General features: G+C 33.4%; 1 protein-coding gene across 1 annotated transcript in view; it reads right to left on the reverse strand.

Moving 5' to 3' along the window:
- LOC145326922 (uncharacterized) overlaps positions 1–20,021 on the reverse strand; it is a 29,782-nt gene extending 9,761 nt beyond the window's left edge. The window contains exons 1-23 of the mRNA XM_080170371.1: positions 19,775–20,021; positions 19,261–19,326; positions 18,705–18,753; positions 18,166–18,441; positions 17,667–17,951; positions 14,725–14,818; positions 12,732–12,904; positions 11,918–12,002; positions 10,655–10,766; positions 9,563–9,684; positions 8,979–9,155; positions 8,470–8,655; positions 7,853–7,961; positions 7,539–7,580; positions 6,246–6,434; positions 5,748–5,904; positions 5,305–5,453; positions 4,747–4,824; positions 3,868–4,272; positions 3,460–3,523; positions 2,986–3,061; positions 2,307–2,399; positions 1,553–1,648 (exon numbers count right to left, since the gene is read on the reverse strand). Coding sequence (XP_080026497.1) covers positions 1,553–1,648; positions 2,307–2,399; positions 2,986–3,061; positions 3,460–3,523; positions 3,868–4,272; positions 4,747–4,824; positions 5,305–5,453; positions 5,748–5,904; positions 6,246–6,434; positions 7,539–7,580; positions 7,853–7,961; positions 8,470–8,655; positions 8,979–9,155; positions 9,563–9,684; positions 10,655–10,766; positions 11,918–12,002; positions 12,732–12,904; positions 14,725–14,818; positions 17,667–17,951; positions 18,166–18,441; positions 18,705–18,753; positions 19,261–19,326; positions 19,775–19,853 — 3,162 coding nt within the window. The 5' untranslated portion in view covers positions 19,854–20,021. The remainder of the gene's footprint in view (positions 1–1,552; positions 1,649–2,306; positions 2,400–2,985; positions 3,062–3,459; positions 3,524–3,867; positions 4,273–4,746; positions 4,825–5,304; positions 5,454–5,747; positions 5,905–6,245; positions 6,435–7,538; positions 7,581–7,852; positions 7,962–8,469; positions 8,656–8,978; positions 9,156–9,562; positions 9,685–10,654; positions 10,767–11,917; positions 12,003–12,731; positions 12,905–14,724; positions 14,819–17,666; positions 17,952–18,165; positions 18,442–18,704; positions 18,754–19,260; positions 19,327–19,774) is intronic.
- Between the last annotated feature and the right edge of the window lie 557 nt (positions 20,022–20,578).

A 20,578-nucleotide genomic window follows, 5' to 3' on the forward strand; every position in this document is an offset into this window, starting at 1 on the left:
CTGTTTGGGGTTTCACTCTCAATATTGAATCTTAAAATCAAATAAATTGCTGATGTCAATGTTGATGAATTTTCAAAATTAAATGTATCTTAAATTTATGGATGATGTAATCTTCAGAGCTAATTACTTGGAAAATGTAGATACAAGACAATGGGTCGCTGTAGATCCAAATGAGGTATATATCATACCACATGGTTATTGCAAAAAACTCCCACATACTGGAAAACAGTTTATGCTTCAGTCCAAGATAAAAAGTACTATATTCTTGGTTGATCCAGCAACAGATAACAGGATAAGACTGTCTGGAATTGACAATGGCAAAATAGTATTTGGACCAGTAGGAGAAAACATGTATGAAGAATTCATATATCAAGTAGAAATCAGGTTAAAATTACTGATTAATATTATAAAATCTCTAAGAAACTTAACCCATTTAAGTTTTTATTTGGCTGAACAAAAATTTTAAGGTCATGATCAAGACTTAGCATTTTATATTATACCTATTCCAAAGTAATTGAAGTCTCATTTGAAGGTTGTTAAAACTCCAACACTTATATTTGGGAGTCAGGTTTTTGTAATCCATAAATACCCAATCATGGGCACCTCGTAATGTTTTGTTTTGTTATCTAGTTTGACTGATTCAAGCATAAACGAAGGATCAACATGTATAAACCATGACAAAAAGAACAAGAGCTATGGCCAATGTATTGAGGCTGTCATGAAAGAAAATCTGTTAACCTGGTATGGTTGTCTCCCTCCATGGTTTCCTAAGTATGGAAACCTAACCTGTGAAACTGATAAGAGTATAAAGCAGCCTGATGAAGCTATGATTGAAGAAATTAAAACTCAAATTTATAAAGTGGTCAAAGAATTTGAATTTGATATCTTCAAGACATGCCTTCCACCATGTATATCAATGAACCTGAGACTGAAAGAGATGATGTATGTTTCCAACAGACAGAAGAGAGGAATGGTTCAGCTGAAGATAGTGGATAAAGTTGGAATACAAACAGGTGTTTATGCATATGATGAGTTTAGTCTTGTTGTGGATCTTGGTTCTGCTTTGGGCTTGTGGTTGGGATTGTCAGCCGTTAGCATTTTTGATTCTGTGATTGAAATATTTTGTAACTTAAGAACAAAATACTTTGATTGATAATTGGGCCTTGATTCACTAATTTAAATTAACTTAATAGTATTGCAAATTAAATACTATTGATATTTTACTTTTATGTACATACCTATTTACTTAATGAACTAAATATATTCTATTGTAAGAAAGTACATAATAATTCAAAAAATTACTTTGAAAGTTTTTTTAAATGAAAGAATTTAACATGTTTGGCAAAAAATAATTGAAAATAGGCAAAAAACGGCTAAACGGCTGAGCCGCAAGACGTTATTTTTCCAACTTTTTGTTCGATTTAGGGAAAATAGACCTACCAAGGATTACTCATGAAAAATTTCATATCGAAATTCAAATTCTAAGTGCCATTTAATCATTGATTACGAAATGGTTGCAATAAAAACTCCCCCCTTTGAATCTTACAATTACCTGTAAAATGAGCTCCATGATGAGATGACCGCAGTGGTCACAAATTTCGCTAGTTTGCTGGAACCCGGAATAAAGGTAATCCTCCTCGCAGTAAACCTGAAGAGATTTTTTAAAATCAGCCAATAAAGCACAATAAACGAAAAGTAAAATATTACTTTCAATTTCCAACCTTAAGAATTATACCTAGGCTAATTTACATATCACCCACCTAGAATTATAATACGACGCCCAAATATTTTAACGGAGGTGAATTCTTAACCTACATTGGCCCATTCCTCTATCTATCAAAAATAGACAAATAAGTACAGAGGTGAATATTCTACATGGGATCCCCTGCTCAGGGGGGGAAATAAAAAATAAGTGGTTGGAGGGGAAAAAATGTAAAAATTAAGAAAACTGTAAACATTTTTTCCATTTACCCCCCTTCCTTGGTGAAAAAAACTTTAAAAATGTGTGGTAGGAGGGATAAAATAAATAAAATATAGAGTTCTTTAAATATTTTTCCATTTTCCCCCTACTTGGTGAGAAAAAACTAGGGGGGAAGAAAAATAAAAAATTTTGTAGCAGGGGAAAAAAATCTTGTGCAGAATATACACCCCTGAATAAGTATATACAATTCTTTCTGTAAACAGAAGATCAGCTTAAAGTCATAGATAAAATACTTTTAAAAGATTGATGTAAATGATTGGTTGTGGCATATTTTTAACATTTGATCCCTAATTAGAACCCCTTCTCCCTAAATGATTAAACCTACCTTTCCATTAACATTATAGAAGGCCTTGCCCCTTAATGTTCTGCCACAGCTACAGCAGATGAAACAGGAGGTGTGGTACAGATTACCCATGGCCTGATTATCAAGGTTCCAGAAATAAGTATAAAGCAAATGTAATAGATTTTTTTTATGGCCATGTTTTTCTTTATTTAGGTTCAGTCCGTTTGTATTTCTTAAGACATGAATAACTCTGATTATGAATTTAGGCATGTAAGAACATACTTGACATGATGATAATTGTAACAATTAGGTACACTTTTGAAAGTCGGTATGCTTATTTTTAATATGCTGATCTTTTAATATATATATGTACATAAATAAAATATATATTGATATAACGTTATATATTTTAAGTTGTTGTCATGCTGGTTTCGTGAACTAGGACACATAAAAATAATAAATGAAATTAATTAAAGGGGTAAATTTACGGCCTAGTCCAAGGCTTAATTACTTCTTGCCATGCAATTTGTTATGCATTGCATATCGGAGGAGTTTGCTTGCAAAGTATTAAAACTGAATGCATTTTGAGTGTCTGGTATTTTCAGCATACTCAAAGGACATACCTGGTTATTAAACTAACAAACAAAGCATAAAATTTGTAATGCTTATGTATTAAGATAGAAATTTATGTATCTATACATTTTTCTGGCTTAAACCCTGCCTGACAAGCTTGTCCAGCTCCTGTAACCCTCTCTCCGCAAAGGTTGCAGCTACCAAAAAATTCTGCTTCTTCCGCCCTGAAAAAATACATTTGTTAGAAAAAATTACAAGAAAGCTTTGGAATTTTTCTTGAATTAATGGAAGTGAACACTAGATGCCCTTTTTTTAAAAAAAAGCACAAAAAAGTAAAATAACAAGAATGACAACATTCATTTAGGCGAGGCTTATGAAAATAGATGGTCAGGCAAAAGTAAATCAAATAAAATTTTCCTTACGCTATGACGTAAATTAACAGTTGCAGAGTAAACATAATTAAAGGATGAATTATATGGACATACTAACATTTTAAGACTTAATTGTAGAGATGCTTAAACGTCATAGGAAATAATATTCCAAAAAACTAGAGGAAAGTCAAAAACATAATATAAAATTTGAAATAATATGTATATATTGTTAATGAATTAAAAGTATAAACCTTTGAAATTCTTCTTCTAAACTTGCAGTTAATTCTTCTACTTTTTTCTCCGCTTCTGTTGGACCTGAAAAAAATAATTTTTTTTAGTATATCGTTTTGTTTAAAATACAACAAAAATACCTAGGTAATCTTTTTGATACTTTATAATAGTTTGTTTTTCTTTAGCTAGGTATGGAATAGATGATCAAGTTTTTTGAAAAAGTAATTTACAAAGATCTAAAAATTATTACATTTATGCTTTGGGTCTCCTATTATTTATGGATATTAAGATTTCAGTTTTTATTTATTTCTCCATAAAACAATAATTTAGATTTCTTTAAAGTACGGACGGGCGCAATATCCTAGCTGTAAAGTAACTACCTACTCAACAATCCCTACAAATAATAATATTATTTAAATTAATCTAACCTGATGGTTTAGGTGGAGTAACATTGAACGGAAGTAGCGGTTTAACCGGCCCATTAGCCGCCTGACCCGCCTTGTTGCCCGCCGCCATCATGCCAGCTCTACTAGTAACCGGGGTAGCATTTACATCAATGGTGCTGGCTCGTGATTTTGGTTCCAAATTCTGCCGCAATATCGGAGGATTTGTGGCGCTAGTTGTAGTGTTTGCTGTTGTATAATTGGCGGGAAATTGTAATTGTTGCATGGCAGAAGTTGTAGTTTGTCCCCGTTGGGGGGTGATAGTGTCGCTAGAACAGTCCAGATCTGTTTCCCACCAACCATTGTGACTGCCTGGGACAGATTTCATGGCAACTCCAGTGGCAAGGTTGTTGTTAGGGCCGCTTAGGACCGGCTTACCAACGTTATGTGCCTTTTCATTTAGATTTATTATGAAATTTTGCTGTTTTAATTAGATTTGAGATACTTATTGTGATATTAAGTGTTTTAATATACTTGCATTATATTTTACTTAATAATCCTATATTACCTTGGATAAAAAATTGGACGCTGGATTTATATACAACCCAAGTGATTCTGTAGATTAAAATTATTGGTTGTAAAGTTTAGACACAACTAGTTTTAAACCAACCAAATTCAATGAAAGTTCCCAAAAGTTTTGTTGATATAAAACTTTGGGTACCAGTGTAATTTACAGTCCAATGTCATCTCCCTCCCTGTATATTACAAAGTATTAAGTTTTGTGTATGTCCGCTAAGATCTTGAAAACAGATGCACAGATCCTTTTTTTTACTGAGTTATGTTACATAAATCGAGTATCGAAAAATCCTTAATTCCTACTGCTTCTTATAACAGAGCTTTCTAAGAACATTTAATAAATTTTTTCCTGATGATATGAATGGGTTGGTCCCGCTGTAGAACACGATGTTGCACGCATTATCGGAGTTCCACCAAATGAGGATCCTTTAAAAAAAAACAGTTTTTGAGATATATTGGATTTTTCTAACTCGTTGTCAATCAGTTGGGACATATTATGACATTGCAATTTGTCTTATATCTTGCAGGTTTTGTAAATAAATCATAAAATGTGACATTGCTGAAATTTTAGGCCTCTTACGTTTCCTGTTATCTAAGGATAGGAAATATAAACGATAAACTTATTGTTTTTTTTACAAGGTAGTGGCTAAGCCCCTAGAAGCCTTTAGAGATGATTCCCCCCCCCCCCCCCCCCCCCGATAATACTTAAAAACCTTTCCAAGACCTATGAAAAGGTTTAATGTGTAGGGAAACCTTAACCATATTGGTTAAAGATTTTATTGTACACACATACAGACGTCGTAGCACTTTTATATAATGATTATCTGAAAAATTTCTATATAACCATGAAAATTTGATTTTCCTTTACGGTGTAGAACCTGTTTTATTATAAAATAAGTTTGTTACCTGATCCCTCACTGATACCCGAGACTCCTGAATGGTTCCTGCTGTGTTGTGAGGATACACTGGTGCCAGGATACGGGGGAGGAGGGGGGATATTGACGTAGTCCTCCAGGCCAGAGTCACCGTAACTATTCACCAAGCTTCCATCATTCCTGTAAAGCAAGGAGAATAAGTTTTGTCAGAAATAGTTCTATTTAAGATAAATTAATTTATAAGAACAAAATTTCTGTACCTAAAAAACATAGATTCATTTTTGTAAGGGTGATGATTGACAAATATTTTAAGATACACTAAAGAAAAAAGGTCCCAAAGAGTACCTAATATTTTTATAGAACTGACTTTTTTGTCGCTTTTCTTTAAACAAAGCAAATTGTTTTACTGTTTTTATAAAGAAAAATATCATTTTAAATAGAAAATTAGAGTTCGTTATTGAAATTAATGATAACCTTAAAGCTATATTTTCATAGGCATTATCGTATAGAGGTGGAGCCACATACGGAGGTTGTATCTTTTCACCGAGGCTGCTGCCTGATCCAGGTCTGGACAGCTGTTGGTACCCATAACTCTGGATACTACTTCCAGAATTCTGTCTCTGCAACACACCTAAACATTTTGAAGCATTGCAAGTATGTGCTATTTTAGAAATGGGCAAATGTTTCTTGTAAAGATTTTTTAATGCCGTTTACGTGCTTTTTTTCTATTTCCAACCACTGCGGGACATATATTTGCGGTGCCTTAACCATGCAGGGCTACCCATTCCCCAATATAAACTTACCTAACCTGACTCAGAGTAATTAACAAACTAAAAACTGCCCCCCACCCTCATTTTATTTCATTTCAATAAACATTTTAATTCAGTTTTGACCATTTTATATTTTTTTTCTTTTTTTCTAAATGTCTAATTCGGCTGAAATCTCAGGGTATAAGTTAATAAAACAGCTTACCTGAGCCTGGCAGTTTTGCAGCATTGGTCAGATGTTGCTGCTGTTGCTGTTGTGACAGCTTAGCAGCAGCTGCCAACTGTTGTTGGTGCTTCATTATGGCAGTGGATTGGTCCAAGGACACTGTTTGATGGTGGGCAGGCAGGTATGCCTGCTTCAGAACCTCTTGCTGGCAGTCAAGGCTGGAATTACCTGCACAAACAAATTATTCCAGAAAATTACATAAATATAACCATTTTACAATAAGTCTATTTTTTTTGCATTTTACAATATTACAAAAAGTCTTAAAGGCATTAAAAATGTTATAAATATTTCTTCAGTTAAAATAGAATCAAATGTTGTACTTATGCAAAACAACTACCGAGCTTGTTTCCAGTAATGTGGAAATGATTTAATATGTACATATACACATATATAAAAATAAGACATACATTTAATCAGCAAACATGATATTACTGATATCTGTACCCCTGAAAGCTATGATTTTAGAACTAGAGAGACATACCTGCCAAATTTCAAACTTGAAAGTGTTTATGTGTATTTCTATTGAAAGTTATTTTTGATTATTTTCTTGTTTAAATCTACTGTTTCAATCGTAATCCCAAGACAATGACTAAGTGCTTTGTATACAAATTACTTGTTACTGACATCTTGAAATTTGATATCCTGCTCTTACACATAAAGAGTAAGCCACTGCTCAAGTGTTTCAGGAATAAAAGTATGGTAAAAATAATATCTAGCATTGGCGTCATATTAAAGACATTAAATTCGGAATGCTTTTGCATAATAATGCAATATTAATAATGAGCATACCAATTACAAAACAAAACCAAAGAATTAGTTAGCTTCAATAAAATGCACCTAAAGTTTAATGAAACAGATACAACAAGGAGGAAATACTCTAATTTATCTGACTACGTAGAACTTTATGATTTTTATTTGCGGATTTTACTATCACTTTTTTCTATAAAGTGCAAGTGCGTGACCAAGCTTATTATGTAGGAAACATGAATATCAAAAGATTAAAAAAGGCATTTTATTTGACTTGTCTAATAATAGGAGGGGGGGTCACTTGTATCCAACCTTATAAAAAAAAGTAACCGGAATTTTGCATGTAGCTTAAGATCTCTCTGCCCGCTGAACCGATATGGTTCTCATTTACAATAATGCTTCTCTGCATATGTCCTGGGAAGGTTTATAACTATTTTTGGGGAGGATACCACCGGCCTCCTAAAAGAATTCACACATGAAAAATCCCCCACCCCCCCCCCCTTAATTTTTGAATAATTTTCTTACCTGACTGAGTGGAGATTAAATATGACTGAGGCACAGAATTCACTGAAATAAACATAAATCATTTTAGTATCATAACTTTCGCAGTTTAATTCAACAGTTAATCAAAGTTAAACTTTTCCTACTTCAAACTTGGCATGCATAAAACAATATCAGTAGCATTTTAATTCAAATTATTATGCTGAAAACTATGCTAAAAAACTAAAGTTATCGGTTCAAAAGTTTGTAAGCATACCAACCAAAAGTACCCAACGAATAAGATATCGTTGTTAAAGAGCTTAGGGTACCAATGGAATTTTTTACAGTCCCTGACTAACCTGGACTGGGAGTGAACCGTGAAGTTTTTCTAAGCTTAGGATATATTTCATCTGCTGGCTGACCCTGGACAGGCGACATCACCTGCACCAGACGTCCTCCTGGTCCAACCTGAACATGAGGTAGAATATTAAAGCAAACGAATAGAGATGGCGCGAGCTATATGTGACTCTACCCAGGATGTGGAGACCATGTGTCGACTATTAATTGGGTCTTAGAATATTAGACAATAGCGTCGGAAATATAAACACAGTCATGTTCTTCAAAAGAGCAGAAAGAAATTTGCAAGACGAAAAAGGTCCCCACCACTTGGGCCAGGTATTGGGTTATATTTATATACTTGTACATTTATTGGAAGAATAATAGACTAGCAGACATTCAAAATGCATGTATTAATGTAACCTTTGTTATAAAAAAGTAAAGTTACACAGACTTATTTAGCATTGATAATTGTAAATTTGTCTGCTTAAACTCAAGATATTAATAAAAGTTAGAACGAATTTCTTCTGTTATAAAATTGTATTTACCTATAAAATCAATTTTATTCATCTCATACCAAACATTTTCTATGGAGGAATTATCATAGTTTAAAAGTAATGAAATACAAAAACTTTATCACCTGAACTTTAGGATAAATTTCTTCGAGGGCGGCAGCAACCACGGGCGACGAACTTATCAACTTTGTATGCAGCTGCGCCGCACTTGCAGCAATAACTTGTTGTTGAAGCTGCTGCTGTGACAGCTGTTTGTTTGCCAGCTGTTGTGACAGCTGCTGATTTATTTGTTGTTGTGATAGCTGAGAATTCTAGAATAAATCCTTATTTCATAAATTCGTTAAAAATAATGGATTGCTACCTACAGAAGTTGAGGCACAGACTTCTACATTCTAAATGACTTGCAAATGGGAACCTTTAATAAGCCTCACTATAAAGAAGAAATGTTTCGGCTCAGCGGTTAGCTAGCTGAACACAATCATCCTGTTACTTATATATAAGGATTATATGAATGTTCGTATTTCTGCTAAACATTGGGTCTTTGTTTAAAATCTTTCTCTCGCCAAATCTTTTTCTAGTTCTCTTCTAAAAAAATACTGTTTTGGTTGTTTTCATATAAAATAAGGAAATTTTCCTGATGTTGTTGTAGTGCCTGTGACAACTGGGCAGATGACAGCTGCGCCTGAGCCAGGTGGGCCTGGGTAAGCTGACCAGATGACAGCTGGGCTTGGGAGAATTTTGCCGAGGATAGCTGTGCTAATTGGGCAGAGGACAGCGGAATAAGCTGCGGGTTTGAACGTTGTTTTACAAGCTGAAAAGGCAATCATATTAAGAATTTTTTTAAAAAATAATGCGGATATATTATGGTAGGTAAGTATTAAGTTTAATTTTCATTATTACTTTAGTTTTCAAAACAAACTGCAATTACCAAGATGGTTAATCCGTTTCTAATTGATTATGTACAGGAAAATAAGATGTTAAGAAATATCCTAACTCTAAATTAATGTCGTCAAAATAACTATGATTAAAGAAAAAATGTTAGAAAATACTAGATGTTTATGGCTTATTCGTTGTTTTTAATCAAACTATTCTCATGTAAAACCTATCAAAAACTTAGATAAGACGGAGGTGGTTAAAATGATCTTCCCCAAAATTTTCAAGTATTTATTTTTTTAGTGAGAATGCGATTGCCCCCCTGCAGCTTAACAACTAACTCACCTTAGGATAAATTTCATGACCAGAGAGCTGTGATGCAGGTCTCTGGACCAGGAAAGTTGTGTTGTCTGGAGTCACGCCACGCTGAACCAAAACTTTGGGGTATACCACCTCCTCCAGTTTACCTGTAAAATAAATTGGATATGCTTTATAAAAAGGTTCCATTGGATTTTCAACCACACGGGAAGTCTGTAGTCCCTTAAGTATCGAATATTCAATTTTTAAGAGTCTCAGACTTTGGGTACTGGCTTAAAGGGAATGTACAAGAGTTTAGCAGTTTCTGACTGACTTTGGGTACTAGCGCAACTAATGCCGCAACTCGTGTGTTAGTTTTGAATATCTAGCAGACAAGTATCAATAAACTTAATTTGTTATGATGTGGCTGGTTTTAACAATTTTTTTCTCTCCAGAAAATATCATTTCATAGATAAAAACTTTATTGTGATATTTGTTTAATAACCATTCCAAGAACTCAATTAAATTTTGGGTTTTAGGGCGATGGGTTGAATGGGTTTCAGAGAGATTTTTATAGTTATTAATTACAGAATGATTATGTCAGTCTGATGTGCTTGTAATCTAATTTTCAAATGAATGCTTTTTTTCTTGGAACTCTTTTCTTATTTTATAGTTTTCTGCCTCATCCTTAACAATTTCCTTCATATTTTCCGGATTTATCTGGATTTCATAGTCTTTCAGCGATAACTCTTAAATTGAATTAATTGCCCATTGTCCCCTCCCTTACTCCCTGCCCTTAAAGAGTTTTATAATTCACGCAAGGGAGTATAGTAGTGTGTATTCTTGAAGTCACATAAATAATATCAGTACAACCAAATATTCCCTCTCCAGAAAACGTGATCTAGTAAGAAAACTTAATTAGGGACACATGCTCTACTCAGCGAGCATGTGGTAAGAAAGAGAAGCTCCCATGAGATAGCGTGTCAAGTCATAATGTGCTTAAACATGGTGCTTGAGCTGGCCCTAGTAGATACATAAAAGTGTCTCCAATAACTTTTTATGTTCAAATACAAAGAAACAATGGCTTAACTAACACATCAACATAAAAAACCTTTGCTTTATAAAATAAATATTAGGTACCTGACGTGGCAATAAATTTAGGATACACGACCTCCTCCAGTTTGCCATGGCCTCCAGACCCTGACATACTTGACCCACTTCGCATCACTTTAGGATAAATCTCGTCTCCTCCCTAAATAAAATGAATAATAATAATGTTCTATTGGAAAATGTTCGTTCGCATGTATAAGAAAGTTGTAGTACCTTTACCTTCAACCCTCACCTCTTATTTAAAAATAATTTGAAAACAATGGGTAGGGTAAGGCGGGGCGAACTCGGGTTGTTTTTTATGGTTTTTGAAAAAAATGGGGGTAAAAATTATTATTTTTAAATGGGACCAAGACCAAGAAGATCTCGGAAAAGTCTAACAGGTCCTAAAAGGACGTTATCCTATGACCTTGGGAAGTTTGACAAAATTGATCTAAAAAACGGCACAGACTTCGTCCAGCCTCGAGGCGAAGTCGGTATAGCCTTTTCAAGCTTCAAAAAATCGATGACGTATTGATTTTATTACAGCATGCCCTAAAGGTAAAAGTTGCAAAATGTAATAAAGAGCATGCACAAAAATATATGAAGATAGGTCAATTTTTTCTACCGAAAAAAATAATTTTTCCGAAGTACGCGATATTTGACTTTTTCTCTCGAAAATTTCACTTTTTTTATAAAAAATTGAAAAAAATAGTATAAAAAGGCCAAAACCGAGTTCTACCCGCTTCAGAAAAGGTCAATTTGTGAAGAAGAAAAAAACTATACAAGTTTTTTTTAAGTTTTAACGGAAATGGATAGCCCATTAGATGCTTATTAAGTCCCCTGAAGACGTCTAAGCTCTAGCTCTAACCAGTTTTTGTACAACTTATTCTTTTTCCGACCCAAAAAATCGGAATTTTTTTTTTCGTCCGACTTCGAGACCCAATAAGTAGGTACCCTAAAAATTCATCTCACAAAAATTTCATGTTATACTTTTTTGTAGGCAATTTAATAAGAAACAAATTTGATTTAATGTTTTTTTTCTGTCAGTCGATAGAAAAATGTCATTTAATGAAAGTGTGTCAAAAATTACCGACTTCGCCTCGACACAGAGATCGCCCCGCCTTACCCTAGGTAGTTTTTCGTTTGTTGGTTTATTACTTTAGGTCAGGTCATTTTTTAGATACGGGTTTACGGATACCCAGCAGGGTTATGGTACTGCAGAGGTTAGGTCTTACATAAATACGTGGGGTTGGCTTTCAGGAGGGAAATCACCGGAATATAAATCTATGAGTGAATCCAAAGTTAGTTACTAACCTGTAACTGAGCTTGATTAAGTTGTAATGATAGTTGGTTGATTTGATTATCAAGATTGCTGACTCCAGATACGCGGGAAGACGATCTAAAACAAGTAATGTTTGAAGGATAAAGAACACGTGACTTAAAAAAGTTTTTTTTTCGTAAATATTGGGGTAGGTTATTTTTTTTCTAGGGCAATTTATCTTGAAAGGGTGATCCGACATTTAAACCATCGATTATAATTTTTTATCCTTTGGTCATTTTATTACAAAACTTTAAGTACCTACCTACTTTAAAATCATTTAAGACATTCTTATTTAACTATAGGTACCGTAACTAGTTAAATGATTTATGAAAATATTCGGATCTACTGCAGTTCACGGTGAAATATTGCTGGTAACGAATATTGCCAAAAATCTCTGAATTTTAAAGGCTGCTAGCTGCCAAACGGCTGAACGTACAGCTAATACCCGCACACCATTTTAAGCGGCATAAGAAGGCCTACAAATAATCTGGAATAGCCAAGATCCAATGATGCACAGGGAAAGTTTCACTGAAGAAAAAACGCGTAAAATAGGCATTTTTCGCGCATTTCTCTGCACTGCGAGATAATTATGCATTATTGATTTATGGCTATTCCAGATTATTTGTAGGCCTTCTTATGCTGCTTAAAATAGTGTGTGGGTATGATCTGTACGTTCCGCCGTTTGGCAGCTAGCAGCCTTTAAAATTCAGAGATTTTTGGCAATATTCGTTACCAGCAATATTTTACCGTGAACTGCAGTAGATCCAAATATTCTTTTAAATGGAATAGTTATTAATGCGCAAAAACCTGGAAAGAGTATCGGTGGTGACAATATGATGGTACCCAGTGTAGGGAGGGGGCGGAGGCGATGAGACGTAGCACTCAATATTCTCATAGATCTGGGGGGTGTTGCGGGTAGTCTCCAGCTTGCCCGCCTGAGGATAGCTCCCAGGTTGGAATCTGTCCCCAGGGTCAGGTAACTAAAAAGAAAATTATTTAAAACTTTATAAAAACTCCTCTTAATCCATAGAATAATTTACAAAGTACAGACACATTAGTAACTAAAGACATTAATTCACTTTCTATTTCTTCTTATATAGCATAAGGAAAAAGGATAAGAGGATGAATACTCACCCCTTTTTCATGGTAAAATACTACTTCCCCATCCCTAAATTTAGAAGCAGACGAAAATCAAAAACCGCCCAGGGCTTTTTGTAAGTCAATCATAAATAATAATGTAAATAAAAAGAAAAGCGATATTTAGCAAACAGCCGTGGGCGGTCGGAATCAGCTGAATGTTCATTATGAAAAAAATTTCCCCCTTTTTAGAAATAGAAGGATTCATCTTTCATGGACAAATTTTTTTAAATAAAAATAAAATTCTATGTAATTTTTAATTAAAACATTAAAACGAAAATATCTAATCTAATATTCTTGCCCTTAATATGGAAATAGTAAAAAGTAAAAAAATATTTTTTAAAATAATTTTTAATCCTCCCATTTGAAAAGTAGTGGAATAGCAATAAATTTTAGCGCGGCAACAGCGCTAAGTAGGCCTCTAGGCCCACTGCCTATTTTCGTCTTCTAGTTGCTTCGATTCCTCTCTTTTATTTTTTTCTCTATGTTATATAGAAAATAATAAATAAGCTGACAGGGGTGTATATTCTACACAAGATTCATTTTTTCCCCTGCTGCAAATTTTTTTATATTTTTTTTCCCTTTTAGTTTTTTCCAGCAAGGAAGGAAATAAAATGGAAAAATATTTTTAAAGCTCTTTATTTAATTCATATTATCCCCCCTCCCACATATTCTTTTAGTTTTTTTCACCAAAAAGATGAGAAAAATGGGAAAAAAATGCTTTCAGTTCTCTTAATTTTTACATTCCCCCCCCCCCCCCCACCACATATTTTTTATTCCCCCCCCCCCATCAGCCGGGTCAAATTTGAAAATATACACCCCTGTAAGCTGAAAAAAAATATAACTCAGGAATTGATGTATTTTCAACAATGATAGGCAGGGTGTCGGAGCCGTTTAATTTTGATGCGGCTCCGGCTCCTACCTTAAAATTAATATATCAATTTTTGTTCATTATTGAATTTGATAAAATAAAATAAATAATATAAAATATTTTGCTTAAAGTAGAAGGATGTGTGGATATTTGTTAAGTAACAATAGTTTTTCAGTTTATTATATGGAAATAGACCGTTGCCAAATTATAATATTACTTTAAAAAAATCATTTTTAGCTAATCTGGAGCCGGAGCCGTTTTTACCGAAAAATACGGCTCCGGATCCACCAAAAATGTTGCTGCTCCCGGCTCCGGCTCCGAAACACTGATGATAGGATAAATTACGCCTTCTTTAGGCGATAACTATTAAATAAAAAAGTTTGTACACAACTAGTTTGGTACTAACTACCTAATAAAAAATCAATAGAAGTACCCAAAGTTTCATTGTCAACGAATAAGATAACGTGGTTATTTTTCTTCTTTCATGAAGAAACAAGGTAAAAAAGTGTCATACTCCATGAGTCTTAGGGCAAAACCAAACTCTAAGAAACTTTGGCTAATCAATTAATGAAAAAAACATTATTTTTTTATTTGGAACAATATAAGTAGTAATGATTGAGATAAAATTAAAAGCATGATTTGTTTTCGATATTTTTAATAAAGAAAAGCAATTTGAGGATAAATCTATTTCCATTTCAATAGAAAGTAATCAATAGCTTAAAACATACTAATTAAACTCACTTGATTAGTCAATCTCTTTATTCATAAGTATGCGTGTTTACTTTAATTTACCTGATTAATTTCTCTTTCAATACTGAGGCGTTTTTGTTGAACATTATTTCCTTTACTGGGGCTGGGCTTTCCTTGCTTGTCGTCTATTGAAGGCCTGGAAAAAAACTTATCAATAAACAAAAAAAATATTAGACTAGAACTTTTAATATTTATAAAGGTTTAATCGATTAAAAAATGAGCCATAAACAACTAAAAAAAGTAAATATTATGAGTTTCTTCTAATGTATAGCAAATCTAATCTGTTAAACTTACTTTTGACAGGAGAAAAAAAATATTTTGTACACTATTGCTGCATCAACTGTCATAGCTAATTGGGAGTATGTAAAACAAATTGATTTTATTAATAATGGATATTACACCAGATTATCATGTACTCTGATAAAGTGAAACTTGTAGCTGGATTAAATAACAATCAACTACACTCATCCACTTCACCCTTTCCCCTCCCTACTGGATGAACAAACTGACAAATAGATGATGTACAGTCTATATTAGCAACCTAAATTAACGACAAGGGGGGGGGAAGTTCTGACACTTTTGCGTAAACAGTGATTATAGGCTTTGTCTTTGGAGATAATGGATAGGTTATTTGGCAAAAAAGTTTCCTTTTGGGATGTAGTTTTCCTATTTTTAAAAAATTTTTGGATTCGGCCTCCAGGTTCCGGTACTCCAGGCCTCCAGGTGGATTCTGGACAGGTAAAAATTGAAAATTCAAGATAGAACAAAACATATTTAACAAAAGTTGGTACTTTATGGATGGTATGATCTAATTTGAAGAAATTTTTGAAATCGGGCTCCAGGTTCTGGTACTGCAGGCCTCCAGGTGGATCCTGGACAGGTAAAAATTGAAAAATTTTAATTTTAAAGTTAGAACAAAACTTATTTAACAAAAGTGGCTTCTTTATAGATGGTATTAACTAATCTGAAGAAAATTTTAAAATTGGGCTCCAGGTTCAGGTGCTGCAGGCCTCCAGGTGGATCCTGGACAGGTAAAAATTGAAAATTTTTACTTTAAAAGTTAGAACAAAACTTATTTAACAAAAGTGGCTTCTTTATGGATGGTATTAACTAATTTGAAGAACATTTTGAAATCGGGCTCCAGGTTCAGGTACTGCAGGCCTCCAGGTGGATCCTGGATGGGTAAAAATTGAAAATTTTTACTTTAAAAGTTAGAACAAAACTTATTTTTACAAAAGTGGTTTCTTTATAGATGGTATTAACTAATCTGAAGAAAATTTTGATATCGGGCTCCAGGTTCAGGTACTGCAGGCCTCCAGGTGGATCCTGGACAGATAAACAGTAATATTTTACTTTAAAAGTTAGAACAAAACTTATTTAACAAAAGTGGCTTCTTTATGGATGGTAGGTAGTAATTTGAAGAAAATTTTGAAATCGGGCTCCAGGTTCAGGTACTGCAGGCCTCCAGGTGGATCCTGGACAGGTAAAAACTGAAATTTTTTTCTATTAAAGTTAGAACAAAACTTATTGAACAAAAGTTGATACTTTATGGATGGTATTAAATACTTTAAAGAAGAATTTGAAATTGGGCTCCAGGTTCAGGTACTGCAGGTCTCCAGGTAGATCCTGGACATGTAAAAATTGAATTTTTTCACTTTAAAAGTTAGATCAAAACTTATTTTACAAAAGTTGATACTTTATGGATGGTATTAACTAATTTAAGGAAAATTTTGAACCTGGCGCCCGATTTCAAAATTTTCTTCAAATTACTTCCTACCATCTATAAAGAAGCCACTTTTGTTAAATAAGTTTTGTTCTAATTTTTAAAGTAAAAATTTAAATTTTACCTGAACCTGGAGCCCGATTTCAAAATTTTTTGCAGATTAGTTAATACCATCTATAAAGAAGCCACTTTTGTTAAATAAGTTTTGTTCTAACTTATAAAGTAAAAAAATTCTGTTTACCTGTCCAGGATCCACCTGAAGGCCTGCAGTACCTAAACCTGGAGCCCGATTTCAAAATTTTCTTCAAATTAGTTAATACTATCTATAAAGAAGCCACTTTTGTCAAATAAGTTTTGTTCTAACTTATAAAGTAAAAAAATTCAGTTTTTACCTGTCCAGGATCCACCTGGAGGCCTGCAGTACCTGAACCTGGAGCCCGATTTCAAAATTTTCTTCAAATTAGTTCAAACCATCTATAAAGTAGCCACTTTTGTTAAATAAGTTTTGTTCTAACTTTTAAATTAAAAATTTTCAATTTTTACCTGTCCAGGATCCACCTGGAGGCCCGCAGTACCAGAACCTGGAGCCCGATTTCAAAAATTTCTTCAAATTAGATCATACCATCCATAAAGTAGCAACTTTTGTTAAATAAGTTTTGTTCTAACTTTTAAAGTAAAAATTTTCAATTTTTACCTGTCCAGGATCCACCTGGAGGCCTGCAGCACCTGAACCTGGAGCCCGATTTCAAAATTTTCTTCAGATTAGATAATACCATCTATAAAGAAGCCACTTTTGTTAAATAAGTTTTGTTCTAACTTTAAAATTAAAAATTTTCAATTTTTACCTGTCCAGGATCCACCTGGAGGCCTGCAGTACCAGAACCTGGAGCCCGATTTCAAAAATTTCTTTAAATTAGTTCATACCATCCATAAAGTACCAACTTTTGTTAAATAAGTTTTGTTCTATCTTGAATTTTCAATTTTTACCTGTCCAGAATCCACCTGGAGGCCTGGAGTACCGGAACCTGGAGGCCGAATCCAAAATTTTTTTTAAAATAGGAAAACTACATCCCTAAAGGAAACTTTTTTGCCAAATAACCTATCCATTATCTCCAAAGACAAAGCCTATAATCACTGTTTACGCAAAAGTGTCAGAACTTCCCCCCCCCCTTTTTCCCCTGTCATAACATCCACCTATATTATTCTATTGCATAAAAACACTTTACGACAAACAAAAGTTATTAAATCATTCATGCGCTACCTGGAAAATATTTTGCTGGCTAAGATATTAGAAACAGTATTGCTGGGCGTGACCACCACCATATCCCCATTAGTACGGGCCCCAGAAAACAGTGGCGGAGTCGCCATATTGGAATTATTATTGATGGAGGGATGGTGTTTGGTGTACATTGCTGAGCTGTTGCTGCTGGTGTAGACCATGCTGTGGGGAGTAACAACCACCATGTTGTTGGAGTCGCTGGATCTGCTTGTTGCACCCCCAAGAAGTTGGGAAGATGTGGGGATGGTTAGATCTTGCCCTGGTAATCTAAAAAAATTTAAAATATATTGTAAACTTGTTTAATAACTTATAACAACTGTTTACCTAGTAAACAATTTCGTAAATATTTTAAAAATTATCTTAAATAGTGTAGCCACTCTAAAAGTATGGTATGTACAACCGCTGAGCTCGCCCGTTACTGTTAAAAGTAAGCTCATGTTTTATATTTAGAATTATTTAACAAAAACACTTATAAAAATACCTTGAAAGGGGAGTAACTTTAGCCCCAAGGTGTGCTTCCAGCCCCTGTCTAAGCTCAGAATCTAGCCTCTCTTGAATACCATTGCTTATAGGCGAGCCAACAATACTATTTGTAACTCGGGTGGGCGGGCTAAGAGCAGCTCCGCTCCATGCAGATGAAACTATTGAGCCTCTGGAGGCAGGTATGCTGTAGGAGGAGGATGTAATGTTATTGGACTCTGAGCTGCTACCAAGGGCAAAGTTAGCTATGGCATTTACGCTGGTTTTGTAGGCTGGTCTGAAATTTACACATAAGAAATTAACAAATATTAGTTTTAAGCTTAAGGATAGGTAGATATATTTAAATTTTTTTTACTGCTTGACATAAGAAAACAGACATTGGTCTATAGAAGATAACTTCATACTCTAAATATTAGGGGAAAAGTTCAGAGATCTACCTGTAAAGGTCTTCAATACTTTAAAGTTTAATTCATTAAAAATCTGAATTTAAATTTTCACATCGCATTGAATTGTAAAATGAAATGTAACAAAAAAGCTTACCTGTCAAAATCAGAAGCTAGACTTGCTTTTACAGATTTTAATTGATTTTCTGTTTATCAAACAATATTTGGATTAGTAAAATGAAGAGACATGATGTAAGGGTTTTTCCCATTAAAATATAAGATGTAGTTCCATGGAAGATATTCAACTATAGACCGCTCAGTAAGTTATTAAAGACCATCTGATGTATTAACATCCTGGTGTTTAGAAATAAGTTTTAGAAAACTATCGAATACTTTTATATCATGACGTATTACATTAATGAAAGAATATATAAACACATATTACATGATCGAGTATATCTAAGACTTTAATTTGGCTCTATTATGCAAGAAAGAATTTGAAATAATGCAATCGAGAATGAAAAAGTAGAAAACAATAGGACTTAAACCAACTAGGCAATGCTAAAAGTTATAACAAGAAAAAAAAGCATGTTACACATACATTCCTATAACTCTTAAAAGCAAAAGCACAAATAACAATTAGACATAAAAGTAACCTATTAACGCAAATGTGTAGGTAGTTCAGTTATACATAAAATCCAATTTATGTTTTCCTTTGCTATTCTTTCTACTAGGGGAAAGACCAACTATATTTCTAGGAGAGCTCTTACCACCTTTATCTAAACAATAAAATTTAAATAAATTAACGAGCTACAAGAACAGATTATAGTAATTGTTTAGAAAATAATGCTACACGCTAGAGGCCTTCATAATAAAAAGTTGTAAGCCTTTCCAGGACTATGAGAAGTTACACTGTAAAGGAAAGTAATATTATTTCATAGGTTAGCAAGATATTAATTTTGTTAAACTCAGTCACACAAATAGGCATCCTGTTACTTTTAAATGATATGTTTTATTATAGCGAGTTAAACTAACTTTATTTGTCACAATAAGTTGCAACTCTAGGGTATTTTTAATTGATATTCACAGGGAAGGGAGATGAAACATGCATAGTTTAAAATTATTATAATACTAATCTAAATAAAAAAAATAGCCAAAAACCCATCTCCAGGGGACAAGGAAACCAACAATGAATAGAGTTCATCAAATATATTTCAAATGATTTACCTAAATTAAGATTATCTAGAAATTTTGCAGCGCCTTTTCTAATATCTTCAGAATATTTGTGTCGATCAATACTTGCCATTATAAAAAGTCATTTAAATTCCTAAATTTTTCCATTATTTTTCTAAATATTTGTCAAAAACGACAAATTAACTAAGTTTATCATTATAAAATCTGAAAAATAACATATTTTTATAATAAAATAACTACTGTTTGACCAAAAATATTAGAAATTCAGTCAAAACAACCACTTGTAGTTTGTATTGTTTGTAATTTCACTTGTTGCGCGAGTAACATGCGCAATGCCGAGATTTATTACGAGCTCAAAATAACTCTTGGTGGGGGATAAATATTTTTTTTATCAAATAAAGGAAGTTTTAATGCTTAGGAGTTGTTAATCAACAATACAAACCTCCGTATCCTATTAAATTGATGACCGTATTCAACATTTTTGCTTTGATAAACTTGGCTTTTAATTTTAAATCTAACCACTGCACTGCACTGAATCTCTTTTGGCCTCCAATCTAAGAAATCTTCAGAGAGTTTACTTACTTGTTGTAGTCTACACTTTATATTCGAATTAAAGTCATGATTTTACTTTATTTTTATCCTCATCCTCTATATGTATAGGGACACCGCCGCTAGTTTGAATTGTTAAAACAAACGAAAGGAAAGGTATCTTTTTTGACCTATAATTACTTGATGCATTCTTGTTTTTTTTATCTTAACCGTGTCCGTTTCATTCTTAATTTCAAAATGCATAAGTATACTAATTAGTATTTCTCTTTTATAGAATTTAAATATTTT

Source organism: Acartia tonsa, chromosome 8, assembly GCF_053477335.1.
Source record: "Acartia tonsa isolate MP-2025a chromosome 8, ASM5347733v1, whole genome shotgun sequence".
NCBI lineage: Eukaryota > Metazoa > Arthropoda > Copepoda > Calanoida > Acartiidae > Acartia > Acartia tonsa.